Source organism: Ananas comosus, linkage group 8 (genome assembly GCF_001540865.1).
Source record: "Ananas comosus cultivar F153 linkage group 8, ASM154086v1, whole genome shotgun sequence".
Taxonomy (NCBI): domain Eukaryota; kingdom Viridiplantae; phylum Streptophyta; class Magnoliopsida; order Poales; family Bromeliaceae; genus Ananas; species Ananas comosus.
The window spans coordinates 739,768-754,372 of record NC_033628.1 but is presented as its reverse complement, the minus strand read 5'-3'; the positions used below and the strand labels follow the sequence as shown (position 1 = coordinate 754,372).

The following is a 14,605-nucleotide window of genomic DNA, read 5'->3' as shown; positions in this document are numbered from 1 at the left end:
AAAAGCTTTTGCGTCTGGAGCAACATAAGGACTTTTTGAATAGCTTTGAACAAAATAACATTTTTATCGAAGCCCAACCTACGCAAAAACTGCGCTACACAATGTTCCTTTTTTAGATGCAAAACTATGATCTTGAATAGCACCTGCAATTAATTCTTTGCATTATCAAGCTACATTACCAAGCTACCTTGATAATCTTGAAAAGTAAGACATTTTTTTGGTCAAAGTTTAGCCAATTTTTCCATAAAATATTTGGACTGAAGCAACTAGGCCTAGTTCACTTGTCATAGAAAAAGGCCCAGTCTAGGTTTAAGGCCCAACAAGAGGAAAAGTTGTGCATAATCCCCTTCTCAACACAAAGTTGGCCACAGTGGAGTTGAGTATTGTTGGGCTCTTTATTCGGGCCAACTCCATTTACATCGTTTATGCGGCACATGTTTTCAGAGTTAAAGAATGGAGGCCGCAGAAAATAGAATTGAATCTAGTCGTCTACTAGGAAAAAAAGCATCTAATGAGGAGCAACTCATTTTTGCTCATTAAGCCCCTTTAATATCTGATATCTCCCTCCATTATGATCTTAAGATTCAAATAGAAAACTTTTAGGTAGGAACAAAGCTTTGAAATTTAGACACGGAATGCATCTAACGGCTCATCAAATAGCCTCTACCGAATCTCGTTGATGTGCTCCTCAATGAAGTCACGCCACACTCGGCTACTGGAGCTGATTAGTTCTTGTTTGACTAAGTGAAGCAATTTGACATGCAGGCATTCAAGTTAGCATAACTTTTTTCAATTTTTCCACTAACATTTTGGTATGTATTGTAAGCCTTATCAATATCTTTTCTACGGCAAAGGAGTGAATCCCTGTTTATCCGTAGCATTGCACTTCCACAAAAGCGTCACCCATTGTTTCTAGACCTATCATAGCTGAATAATACAAAACAAGGTGCTTTTCTAAGATGCCCTAAGTTCTAAATGAATGAAGATTGATTGTAATAGCTTATCCAATCAACCCAAAGGAGAAGCCAAGGTTGAGAGAAGTAGCTTCATAATGAACTCAAAAGGTACAAGAAGGTTGCACCTTATGATGAGACTACCAAAAAGAAAATCCTGCTTATCCTTAGATGATCTCATAAGGGCTCGTGGGCATGAATTACTTTATCTAATTAACTACGTACTAGATATTGAAAGCTAGTAACAGTACGCACCTTTATTTATTTTTTACTTTTTATCTTTTTTTTCTATGACACAGGTAACATTATGCACTAATAAAAATACGGATGTTATCCCTACCGTAACAATAGTAGAATTATTGCCAGGATTTGGTGTACCATGTCAAGTAGATATGGACAATCCACGCAATAATATCACCTTTTACATTTCTACCTTCAATCCATACCACCCTACTCATTCCCACCCCCAAAAGAAAAGGATGTACTGATGCTACGGTATATGTGTGGATTGACCTGCATAGTGCAAAGTGAGTATATCAACTTATCAAGTGAGTATATCTAGATATCTACAATAACAGGGTACTTGCAACAGGAAATCCAAATAATTTTCCTTCTGAAACGGACTAGACTAGACTCTAGAGTTCGCCTAACTTTTGGCTAATTTACACCTTTGATCCTCAAACTATGAGGCCCCCTCAAACTTTAATTATTATATTTTTAACTCAAATATTTTAAATTATTATAATCCAATCTAGTTGATTAAATATTAATCTGTCGCTACTGAAAAAGTAATAATATATAATGCTGTGATTGATGACATATAAATAATTAAAATGCTATATAAGTAATGCATCAAAATTTAGTCAATAAATTAAATGTACAACTTTATTAAAATAATTCATAAAAATTTGATTCAAATTCATAATATATTAATATATTAAGAACTTGAGGACCTAATAAGTATCTAATAAGTGCCTCATAGTTTTAGAACCAAAAATGCAATTTAGCCTCCTCTTTTCTAAAGAGTGGCTTTGGTATGAGGGCCCCACTAAGGACAGCGCACTGCTTTATTTGAAAGCAGTACCTACCAGGCTATCCCACATGGCACAATCAGCCTTTCTCTTTTCTGCTTTTAAGGCAAGCAAAATGAGCAACCGCAACCGCGACCGCAATCCCTCTTCCCACGCTGTAATCTCCCTTTGGATGGTTTCTCTTTGGCTAAGAGGGGATTTCACAGCTTACTCAAATCTCCCGCTGGACCCTTCATCTCATCCAACTACTAAAGCTAGTAGTAAGTCGTTACCATGTACGTTATTAATGACCTTTTATATAAAATTGATTAGCGTCACATCCATTCACCTTTCTTTCTTTCTTTCTTATTTTCTTTGTTGAAAAAGAAGGAAAGTGAATGCTGAGAAATTAAATCTACCGACAGGGGACTCCACCGCGCCAGCGCTCCGGCTTTGGAAGAGCCTAAACATTTATTTCAGTGGGTGGGTCATCCGCGGTCCAAACTCTATTGGTGCACCGATCTTAAAGCAATTGGTCTACTGATTGCTTTAAGATCAACGTGTTAAGGAAGTTTGGATGGGAAATCCCTGCTCAGGTGCCCGAACGAAGCTCTGGAATGAGCTTTGTTTTTTTTATCTATCTGAATTAATGGTCTATGCAAAAAAACAAAACAGTACTCAAAAGTACTTCTAAGTCTGCATACTGTTGGAACAAATTTCGCACAGAAATTTAATTATTACTAAATCTAACTAATTTGTGATAAAGAAAAAATCAAACTTACAGATAAACGCAAATATCCCAATAAAGATTTGACCTTATCCGGAAGCGTGCAGGGTACTGCCCTAAGGCGTACTCCCGTCCTTACGTGCTGGATTAATCGAAAATAACACTCCAAGGTACGACCGGAATTGTTCCTCGTGGGACTATTGGGGTGTTACAAACTCCCCATGTTTAGACCCTGACGTCCTCGTCGGGTTCAAACCAAATCACAGACAGACAGACCAGAATCAGAATTACCAAATAATGTGAGATTCTAGAGGTGGCTCCTACGGGTTCAAAAGGTGGCTCCCACCAAATCCGTTGATATAGCACTTTTTTCCACATCGGATGAATATTGATTTCAATCAGTTTATATAAGACCTACACGCTAGTAATAATAACTAGGCTTAAGCATTTTGGGCCAGTGGTTTGGCCCAACGAGTTATTGTTGCTAACGGGTCGGATCGTTACAATTAATATCAGAGCCGAATACCAGCCGAAAGTGTAAGAACTAAGAGCTATGCACCTATGCGGAATTTGTTCCAACACATACGTAGTATAAATGTTTTAACTACATTGATAGAGATGCTGATGCTTCTTTCCTCCTCAGTCTCTAACCTCACAATGTCTTAATGTTAAAAACTATGACAATTAAAAAAAAAAAAAAAAAAAAAAAAAAAGTCGAGGAGGTAATTTGGCTAACAGCAAAAAGAGTACTTAGCTTATATCAAAGTGCGCTTCAACTATTTTATTAACGAGATTTAGAAAAACCTTGTCAATAACGAATAAAACACTGATTTCTTTAGATATGGTCTAAACTAACAAACACAAATTATTGACTATGTTATAAAATTTACTAGGTGTCAAAATATTGATCAAAAACAATGTCGTCCATTAATAATAGATTTATTATAAGGCAATATATTTCTATGTAGCATCTAAACCTAAAAGAGAGTTAAGTGAACAGTGCTGTGGACCACAGTCTAACTAGACTCGGGAGTAATTAATGTGACAACTGTACGACTCGGCTGAGTTGGCTGAGCGAGTCTCTTGAATATAGGATGGCGATGGGTGTGAATGATTCATTGCTTGAGCGTCCGCTCACGTGGAAACATTATTGCTGCAGTGAATAACAATTCTAAATTAAAAAAGAACTACCCTAAACAAAGAAAAGTAAAAAAATAAATAAATAAAACTACTAAAGGATGATGTGTATTAGCAAAGTAAATTTAATTACTAACAAAAAGATTTATTGATCGGTCATTATTAACCAATCGAACTTAACTATAATTATACTATATAATAATAATTATTATTCTTGAAATAAGTTTATAGGCATGAGTGTACAGTTTGTGTACAATATAATGCATAAAATTTTTTTATCTGATCTAAATATATTCTTTCACTAATGAGCAGTAAAATTACTCCATCAAAAATTCTGCCCTTGAGGCTACAAGAAAATTCGCGCTGCACAGGAGATATGCTATTTTAAGGGGACATCAGGGAAAATAAGGTGGCGCTACTGGCAAGTGTCAGTTTCAGGAGGAGGTCGTTCGACTGTTATTAATCCACCCTGTCCTTTTCAGACCTGTCGTAGCCGGTTACGCCATCTATATCCATCCTGGATAGATGCTATCAGAATCTCGACTTTTCACCGGTACCGTAGAGCCAGACGAGTATAAAAACCTAAATCCAGCACCACAACTTAATACTACGATGTATACCCGGGGAGAAAAACATACACACAAAATCCAAGAGGTTGGATGGGAGATGATACAGTTAGTGGTCCTGGACATAGAAAGGAGCAACACGTACGGTTCCCTACATAAAGAGTGAAGCATGGTACTTCGGTACCAGGCACTAGATTGGATCATTATAGGGATTTTTGTTTTCTTCCAATATCAACTAGTAGTTTTTTGTTTTTTTTTTTTTTTTTTAAAGAGAGAGAAAGTTAGCATACTATTTACTTCGTTTATTTTTTAAAAAAATAAATTTAACTGAAAATATAAAGTAACTAGAGTTCAAACTTGAAACCTTATGTACCATCCACTAAGTTCTTTGCCACTTGCGCTAGAAACGGTCGGTAACTAAGATTGTTAACATGCAACATAAAACCGACGGCAAAAATAGCAAGTCAAAGGGCATATTTGAATATAATTGCAATCCAGCTAATCAGTTGTAAAATAAATTTGGTGGGAGTATGCACATTAAATTCAGTCATCAACCACAACAACGTGCTACGTAGCCGTGAACTTGAACTTAGCATCATTTCCTTTGAAGTCCCAAGTCATTTTTTTGTGAAAAATATCAAAAATATTGTCCACAGGGATCAATCTCGGCACGGTTAATGGCGAAAATAATGTTCAAACTCCGATTGTGGCCGAATTGGGAACATGTCAATCTACCTAAAACTTAAATTCGGAGTTGCTCCTTCGAATCCCAGAGAGCCTAAAAATAAACAGTTTGGACTTTCAATCAACCACTCAGTACATACTCAAAAATCGATTCTTATACCGACCGTCCCTAAAGCAAGTGGCAAAGAATTTGGCGATTGGTATTCGAAATCCAAGTTCGAATCCTAGTTGATTCATATTTCTAACTAAATTTATTTCTAAATAAAATAAATAAATCGAATAGCGTGCTACCTATCTCTTAAAAAAAAAAAAAAAAAAAAAAAAAAAAAAAAAAAACGATCCTTATCACAAGGCCTGTTGGATCACCAAGCTGTAACAGGGATCAATACACGTGGGCGTGCGCGGGGAGCGTGAGGTCAGAGGGTCCGAGCTTTTCATGTCCACCAGAGACAGCGAGGACAAAAGCACTAACGCACCCCGGCCTGAAAGGCTCTGTGACCGTACACTGTTTCGTTTCCACTCGCTAAAGGGCACCAGAGGCAAATGGGCGAGTGATTGCGGAGAGCTCTTACAGTTGATGATCAGTTGGCTCTTAAGTTGGCTAAATTATACTTTAAACTTCACAAATCATAAAATTTGAGAAAGGTGATATTTTGGCTTTTAAATTAATTATTTGTTGTAATTCTAAACTTGAAAGTTTTAACTAATTACAATTAAATTGTACAATCTAACTTAATTGATTAGATACTTTAAATGTCATTGTAATGATTAAAAAACATCATATCCTTAGCACACAAGCGGGATAGTAGCATTCAACCGACTAATTAAATTGAATTATGAAACCTAATTCCAACAATCTATATAATTTGAGATTAAAAATTATAAAAAATTAATGCTTGAAAACTAAAATGTCACAAATTTTATTGTTGGGGGACAAAAAGTGTGATTAGGCCCTCCTAAATTTCAGCAGTTGGAAACAACCATAGTTGTTGCCTCTTATTATGGCAAGTATGTGCCTAATCAGGAATCTATGTGAATCATATACAAATATTTAATTTAAAGAATCCTCTGCCTAAACAAAAACCTCCAAAATACTTTAGAATGCAAATGCAACGTTCTGGGCATTAAATAAAAAAATTTAAAAAAACCCAGATGGATATGATATTGTACAAAAAAATATCAGCAAATACTGAAAGCTCCAAGCTAACCTCTTTACAATGATGAATCAATGGTGCTACCCTAATAAAATAGGTCATGTGCATCGTAGGTGAAGGATTTGTACTTAAATATAAGACAAATATTTATTTAGATAATAAAAGGAAAAGGCCGTTGGATATACGGTAATGATAGTCATCTTTATCTTGGGATCTTATTAAATGGGAAGGGCCAGGGTCTGATCCAATACTTCTAAAAACGGTAGATAAAGGAGCGTCTCCACATGCATAAAAGCCAAGACCACGTTAGCCCTCGCAGGGGGGCATTTGTCAAACCCGAGGAGCCATCGACGATCCCACCGCGAGAAATTGTTGCTCGCGCCTGGTGCACCGTGCACCATGCACCATAGTGGATTATTAACATTTCAAAATTAAAATTTAATCGAGGTAAAAAGATATACGGAGACCCCCTCAATCATATATGTATTCCCCCAATTTTAATTATTTTGGTTAAGAACTCTAAACCTTTTATTTTTTAGAATTAAATAATTTTAGTCATAAATTAAAAATTTTATCAAATTTATTGATAGTTTAATCAACTTTGATAAAAGTTGAATGATTAACGATTAATATTGATAACTTATTGAGTTAAATTTGATATAATTTTTAACTAAGTATAAATATTTAAATAAAAAATTAGAAGTTAAGGGAGTCTCAATCGAAAAAGAAATACAAGTTAAGAAATCTATTTCATAATGTGACCTATAGTTGAGGGGGTCTCAATATACCTTTATCTTTAATCTATAGCTTTGATCTGTAATAAATTAAAAATCAATATACAAAAAATCATAAAATTTGAACTCTACTACTTAAGTATCACGTACTCCAAAAAATTAGCTGGATTAAAAAAAAAGGTATATTGGATCCATAAAACATGTCCAAAAAATTTACAATTTCTACTATGTAGACATATTGAATATGGTGACCTATAGTTGAGGGGGTCTCAATATACCTTTATCTTTAATCTATAGCTTTGATCTGTAATAAATTAAAAATCAATATACAAAAAATCATAAAATTTGAACTCTACTACTTAAGTATCACGTACTCCAAAAAATTAGCTGGATTAAAAAAAAAAATGTGCATGATCCATAAAACATGTCCAAAAAATTTACAATTTCTACTATGTAGACATATTGAATATGGTAGAATGACATCAAACAATAAATTGTTTAGATTAAATTTTATTTTCAAAATCTATTATAATTAGGTTTCACGAGTTTGGTGCACAGGGCACCGGGTGCATGCAACAATTTCTCCCAGGACACAAAGTTTCCCCTTCTATTTTTTCCGCTGCTGTGTGTCTCACGCGACCCACCAGCAGACATTTTATATCACTCCACCGCACTCCCTCGCATCGAACCTCTCCCTTTCCCCTTTTTTATTACAATCTGAATTATTGTATGCTAGTTTATTTTCACAGAAGCTTCTAATTATTTCAACTTTGTAATTCATATTATTTTATTACTCTCCTCTCGAACCAAAGAGAGAGGAAACAAAACAGAGTTCTCAGATCTACTCGCTTGTTCTTTTCTACGCTATCTGAACCACCATATGCCCTTTTCCAAAGGTATTTGGTGAGTAAAACATCAAAATCCACCCACTTCCACTACTCTTCCCTCTATGACGATATCGTCCTAAAGATCACTCTTCTCCTCTCCAGTTCTACGAGGACAATAATTTAGAGATGTTGCGGATCACCCACATTGCAATGCTGGTCTCGGCGCCGCAAAGATCATGAGGAATTGAGACAAAGATCGCAAGGATGTTCAAGGCAACGAGGTGGAGAAGCGGCAAGAACAGGAACAAAGCTGTGTTCAAACTACAGTTCCAAGTAACGCAGGTACGCTTCTTTTTACTCCTAAAAACTTGGTTTAAATTTGGTGTTTGTGACGCCACAATGTATGTTATTGTTAATTTTTCTCCTCAGGTACCACAGCAAGAATGGGAAACAATGATGGTGGTTTTGGTTCCCGTCGAAGCCGGACGAGCCACCGTGAGATCGGAAAGGGTTCCGGTGATCGACGGAATGTGTCAATGGGCGAATCCGATCTACGAAACGGTCAAACTCATTTACGATGCCAAAGCGGGAAAGATCAATGGCAAAGTCTACCAAGTTACCGTATGGGCATCGGTACGAAGGATTACTTCTTTCGCTATTATATGAGAATATTTTTTTCTCATTTGACTGTGAATAAGTGATAACCCTTCTAATTCTACAGGGATCGACCAAAGCGGGAGTCCTTGGGGAGGTCAATGTTAACCTAGCGGAATATGCCGAGGTGTTTAAACCCTCCACTGTTGTTCTCCCTCTCAAGGGAAATGCAGGAGCTCTCCTCCATGTGAGCATTTCTTATGTTCTGTTTTTATTCATGCTGTTAATTTTCATGTTTTATCAAATACTACACTGCCGATAAATCAACTACTTTTTCCCAGATCTCTACTATACCATTAGTTATTGGCAATGAATTTTCACACTGGTATATATGTATTTCCTGCCTAATTCTCCAAATCTACACAAAGATAAGAGGAGAAAATAACATATAACTGGAAAGTAACTTAAAAAAAAAAAAAAAATAGTACATTAATAAAGTTTGGTAATTCAATTGGCAGGTTACTATTCAAAGAATGCAGGCTGATGGTGAGGGAAGGTAAAAATTGACTGTTTATTTAGTTTAAGCATCTAGGGTCATAATGTTGCTTACTAGTTGATAAATCCTGTAATTGTCTCTCTAAAATTCAGAGAAGCCAATGGAAATGGAGATTCCATTGAAAAACCACGACGGAAAACATTAGAGAGCCAACTAAGCAAGTGTGACGATGAAGAAGTTGGCAATGCAACCAATGGCCTGAACTCTGTAGAGGTGAGGCTAATTATGCTTGATATGGATTGTTTTTCTTCTAGTTTTAATTATCCTTTTTCTTTATTTTTTGAATGTTGTATTGGAACCAAAAGTTCCTCCCCAAAGAAAAGTCGTATTTTCTCCTTCAGGACAAGAAAAAAAAAAAAAAAATCATCATATTGTGTTGATCATTTTCAATCAGTAGACTCGCACTCACCTGATCTATGTTCAACCTACAAATTCCTTCTACCATCCCCTAAGCTTGTTATGAACACATGTTAATTAATATATTCTAGAGTAGAATATTATTGGTATTGTTATTCTCTAGTGGAGTTTAAAACTTTGTTTTCCTCCTCTAGTGGAGTATAGAATTTATAATCTCCATTTTCCTATGCCCAAGGACTTCCAAATAGATAATAGCAAACATAATATATATGCTCTAGAGGAAGGAAGATAACTAAATGTGAATTGGAAAGTGTACGTACCTCATGGTCTCTCATGCTTTTCCATGCAATGCACAACTGTTGACGAGGCCGGTTCATTTCCTGCAGGATTGCTTAAATATGAACAGCCAAGCCCAAATGAAATTCCCATCCAGCAGAAACATTTCTCTTCGTATTGAGAGTAATGGCAACCTCCAAAAGTCCCACAGCTTTGATGCCATATCTGCATCAGGTTCAGATATCAGTTCTGGAAGATATACTCCAAAAGAAAGTGGGATCATTCATAATATTATCCAACAAGATACTACTAGCTTCCTTTCACCTCTCAGCAACAAAAATACTCCAAAAATGCTGCTTACCAGCTCCGGTGACTGGTCTGGCAGTTCAGCTCCCGATAGAAGCTCGGATGGATCGAACAACACCTCAGGAGAGACCGGATTGCAAGATTCAGATGATGATATTGAGAAATTAAGGGGTGATATTGATGTTCTGACACGGAAGTTAGAAGTATCAGAGCTAGAGCTGCAGACTCTCAGAAAGCAAATTGCGAAAGAGAGCAGGCGTGGACAAGATCTTTCAAAGGAAATAAGTACCCTGAAGGAGGAGAAGGAAGCAATTAAAAAAGAATCTGAGGAGCTCAAAGCAATGGAGAAGAGTTACTCACCAAATATGTTGCTTCCTGATGGGGAAGATCCTTGGTCCTTGCTTGAGGAACTCAAGCGAGAGTTGAATCATGAGAAGAATTTGAACACAAATCTTCGCTTGCAACTGCAGAAGACACAAGAATCCAACTCAGAGCTGCTTCTAGCAATAAAAGATCTTGATGAGATGTTGGAGCAGAAGGGTAGGGAAGTTTCCTGTATGAAATGCAGCTCAAAGTATTTCGAAGCTGAATCAGGTGAATATTTTGATATGCCATATAAGAATGGACTCTCAAATATGCAAAACTCTGGAGAAAAACCAGAACTGTATGCACCAGATGTATTAATGAACAAAGATGATGGTAACAAGGTGATTGATGAGCTAGAGAAGAAGATCATTGACTTGAACAATGAGGTGGAATTATACAAGAAAGACCGTGAAGAGCTAGAGGTGCAAATGGAACAGTTAGCACTTGACTACGAGATTCTGAAGCAAGAAAACCATGATGTCTCCTCAAAGCTGGAGCAGACCCAACTGCAAGAACAGCTTAGGATGCAGTACGAGTGTTCAGCGCATTTAGCAGTTATAAGTGATCTTGAAGCCCAAGTTGAGAGCTTGGAGAAAGAGCTTCAGAAACAGGCTGAGGAATTTGATGCAGATATAGATACTATAGTGTCTGAGAAAATTGAGCAAGAACAAAGGGCCATAAAGGCGGAGGATGCACTGACGAAGGCTAGATGGTATAATGCTCACACTGCCGAACACCTTCAAGAGGAGTTCCGGACGTTTTCTCTACAGATGTCTTCTACGTTTAATGCAAATGAGAGGTTGTTTGCACAAACACTAAAAGAAGCTAGTGAGTTGCGTTTGCAAAAGAGCTGGTTTGAAGAAGAACTGAAGAAAAGCAAAGAAGAACTTGCAAATCTACAAGGCCATTACCATGAAAAATTTCGGCAGCTACTAAGCCTATTAAGTTTCAAATCAAAAGAGACAGATAGGCTAACCATGGAACTGAAAAATAAGAGTGATGAAATACAGAGTCAGAAGAATTTTGATGAAGCGAAGTTAAAGTCAATGTCGGAAGATATGGCAATGCTCAAAACTGAGCTGGAAAAGCTCGCAAAAGAGAATAACCATCTTTTGGATCAGAATGCACAGAAAGAAAAGACAATAGCAGATATGGAGCAATGGAAGGCAAATGAGATGATCATATGGGATAAAAATATGGAAATACATACGCTTGAGGAAGAAGTTGCATCACTGAAGAAGGAAGTGAGAAAATCATTAGAGGAGATAAATAATCTAAGGCATATAAAGGGTGACTATGAGACAAAGATAGGAAATTTAAATTCAGAGGCCACAGCTCTAAAAACTCAGTATAATGATCTCAAATGCTTTCTGTCTGAGAACAAGTCAGAGAATCTAAAACTAAGCAGTGAGCTTCAGAAGAAAGAAGATATGATCAGCTGTCTCGAACAAAACATCAGAGATCGAAGGTCAACAACAAATACAAATGTAAGTTTTAGGAGCTATGAATTACTATCTCTAGCATTCATTTGTACAGATATACACATCCACACCTTTACGTACATCATCAAAAGTACACAAATTCAAGCACAATACATCATAATAAATTTAGCAGGTAATATTCAAATGTTACCAGAAGGATACATCGCATAACTGTCCAAACTCTTGACTGTATTTCGACTAAATCGCTTGTGCTATACCTACTCAATTACAAGTAATTTGATGGGAGGAGAAAGAATTAAAGAAAGCATGTAGAAATTAGACTTTGCCTGCTTTTGGTTTAAATGTTCATTAGAAATGCATCCTGCAAACACTTTTCAAACTTCGTTATCCAAACTGACCTTACAGAACAAATTTGTTTTAAGCAACAATGGACAGAACTCTTTAATTTCAGGTGATCTAACTGTCCCATACAATATGATTGATAGTACAAAAAATATCTTAATTTTCTCATAACATCATAACGTAAAAGCTTAATTTGAAGATGCCATTATAAAATAGTACAAGAAGAATCTGCATGTGTACAAACAAGTTATTGCTAAATTAGTTGATAAAAAAAACAACAACATAGATCTTAGCAAGCATGATGAAATATCCCAAATGTTGATCCCTTCGAGTTGTCCAAATGCATGTGTACACGGACTCCAAAAGTCAGGTCAATAAAATCAAGCATTTCGTCTTTTAATTTGTATATATTAATATTTCAATGTTAGTTGATATAATGCAGGATGTAGAGGATTTCAGCGAAGAAGTTAAGTACATTACTGGCACAGCTGAGAATAGAGATTGCTTGCCGTCTCCAAAGGCTGGAGATAAAACATGCAGACACAACATGAATGGCAACAGTAAAGAATTATTCTTGAGGTAAGCATGACAAACTAGTTTAGGAATTTTCAGGTTCTCCAGTTAAAAAAATAGTCATTTACTAGTAGATAACAAAGATCATCAAAAGCCCTGAAGTGGAAGCTAATTTGATTTCTGAGCACCAATACCTTATCCTATGAATGATTGTTTTCTCTACAGGAATCTTGGTGCTGACCCAGGAAAATATCAGGAATGCTTTACTTATGCCTTTGAACAGAATAAAATTTATGAATTATTAAGTGAAATGGCATTGCTTGAAGAACGAAACAAATCGATGGAAGCAGAGTTGAAAGAAATGCAAGAAAGATATTCAGAGATAAGTCTGAAGTTTGCAGAAGTTGAAGGTGAAAGGCAACAGCTCGTTATGACGATCCGGACTCTTAGAAATGCATTGAAGAACTAGTGTTCAACTTATCAGGAGATAGAGTTTCTGTATAGGCAAGTAACTGGACAAGTTGTGTGGATGGTCCAGGACTTGCAAGGCAAAATAGGGCTACTAAAATATAGTGTGTAGATCTATAATATATTCTTTTCTCATTTGAATTTTCTCTTTCTAGGAGAAACGTGCAATTCCTGTTAAATTTGCCAAGTGGAAAAAGTAGGACAATATTGCATAGAGTGCTCAAAGAAATAACTGCTGTATTTTCTTCTTCTTTTTTTTTTTTTTTGAATATCAAAAGTTGTTTGCAGTTCATACATCTATAATTTCTAGTTAGAGGATAAAGCAATTTAATCCAAAGATAGTTGGTGTTTAAGTTGGCATTTTCTTATTTTTGGCATTTGGCTAGAATTCTCTCTTACAACGCCGTACTCAACAACAAACTGAGGCTAGGATGTCATCTACCCACATTACGAAAACCTTGAGAGTATTAACTGCACGCATTTGTATCAAGGGAACTTTGATTGCCAAAGCTTCCAATCTAGCACTAAAACCCTATTCCTCTTCTCCTTTGTTTATCAATAATGTGCAACTAAAATCAGCTAGAACTATTTTTTAAAAAAAGTACTAGAAAGTGAAACTAAGAGCATTCTAGGGAGTTACTTCAATGTTGAAAGCAAAATCAAATATGCAAAAAGGAATAGCAGCAATCAAACCCTCCTTCAGATGCAAAATTTCCACAAATTCCCCACTCAGTTTCAGACAGCAAGTTGATCGTGAATAACAGGAGTAATACCATCAAATGCAGGGGAATTACGATCAGGGATTGCAAGAAATAGTTCATTTCAGAGAACCGTCTCGAGTTTTTTAGATCAAAACTTACTTACCGGAACCAGATGAAGGATCTCACAGAGGAGCATGCAGAGATCTTTAGTCAATCAGGAACCTCGATCTCAACTCGACAGCAGAGATCGAGGTCGAGATCAATACGTTATTCAAATTGAGAACCCAACCGAGGGAGAGAGATGAAATTCATAGGGCGGAAGAGAGATTAGATCCTTCGAGTTGGAGGGACGGGAAGAGAGATCAAATTCTTAGGGTGGAAACGAGATCGGATCCTTGTAGATGAAGTTGGAGGGACGGGAAGAGAGATCAAATTCTTAGGGTGGAAACGAGATCGGATCCTTGTAGATGAAGAGAAATGGAGGTAGTACCTTAGGGCTTCGTTCGCACTACGTTGCTTCAGAGTAGTAGTCGACGCAGTGGAAAAGAGAGTGGTGGAGGAGCGAAGAAGTATAAGAAGAGCGATTATTCCCAATTTGGATTTGAATGGCGCGTGAACGGGGGAGGGAACCTTTTTGTAGAGCCCTCGTCCGGAGATTTGAAATACTATCCTGCGCTTCATCGCGTGGCAACGGGCAGGTTAGCTTACTCGGACTCAGACCGGTTCGGCCTAAACCACGTACCACATACTAAAGTGGTTCGGGCTAGGTTAAGTCGGTTCACATGATTAGAACTAGAAGCTGAACCCAAATAATTCGGTTTCGACCACATTAGTCCAAAACCAAACGATTTTCCCAAAAGAAAAAAAAGAAAAAGAATATAAACCAAAACTA

The 14,605-nt window shown here is 36.6% G+C and overlaps 1 protein-coding gene and 1 long non-coding RNA gene across 2 annotated transcripts; one reads left to right on the top strand and one right to left on the bottom strand.

The window, feature by feature from the left end:
• LOC109714468 lies at positions 3,568-14,333 on the bottom strand. The gene is made up of 5 exons (XR_002217382.1): positions 14,204-14,333; positions 10,242-10,345; positions 9,937-10,171; positions 9,620-9,800; positions 3,568-3,843 (listed from the first exon to the last, which is right to left on the bottom strand). It is a non-coding gene; the product is annotated as an uncharacterized LOC109714468 (long non-coding RNA).
• LOC109714467 (paramyosin-like) lies at positions 7,697-13,306 on the top strand. Its single transcript, XM_020239108.1, has 9 exons — positions 7,697-7,868; positions 7,955-8,134; positions 8,222-8,425; positions 8,514-8,633; positions 8,905-8,942; positions 9,035-9,155; positions 9,686-11,734; positions 12,474-12,610; positions 12,770-13,306. Exons 2-9 carry the CDS (start codon positions 8,057-8,059, stop codon positions 13,011-13,013), a joined length of 2,991 nt encoding a protein of 996 aa, XP_020094697.1. The 5' UTR covers positions 7,697-7,868; positions 7,955-8,056; the 3' UTR covers positions 13,014-13,306.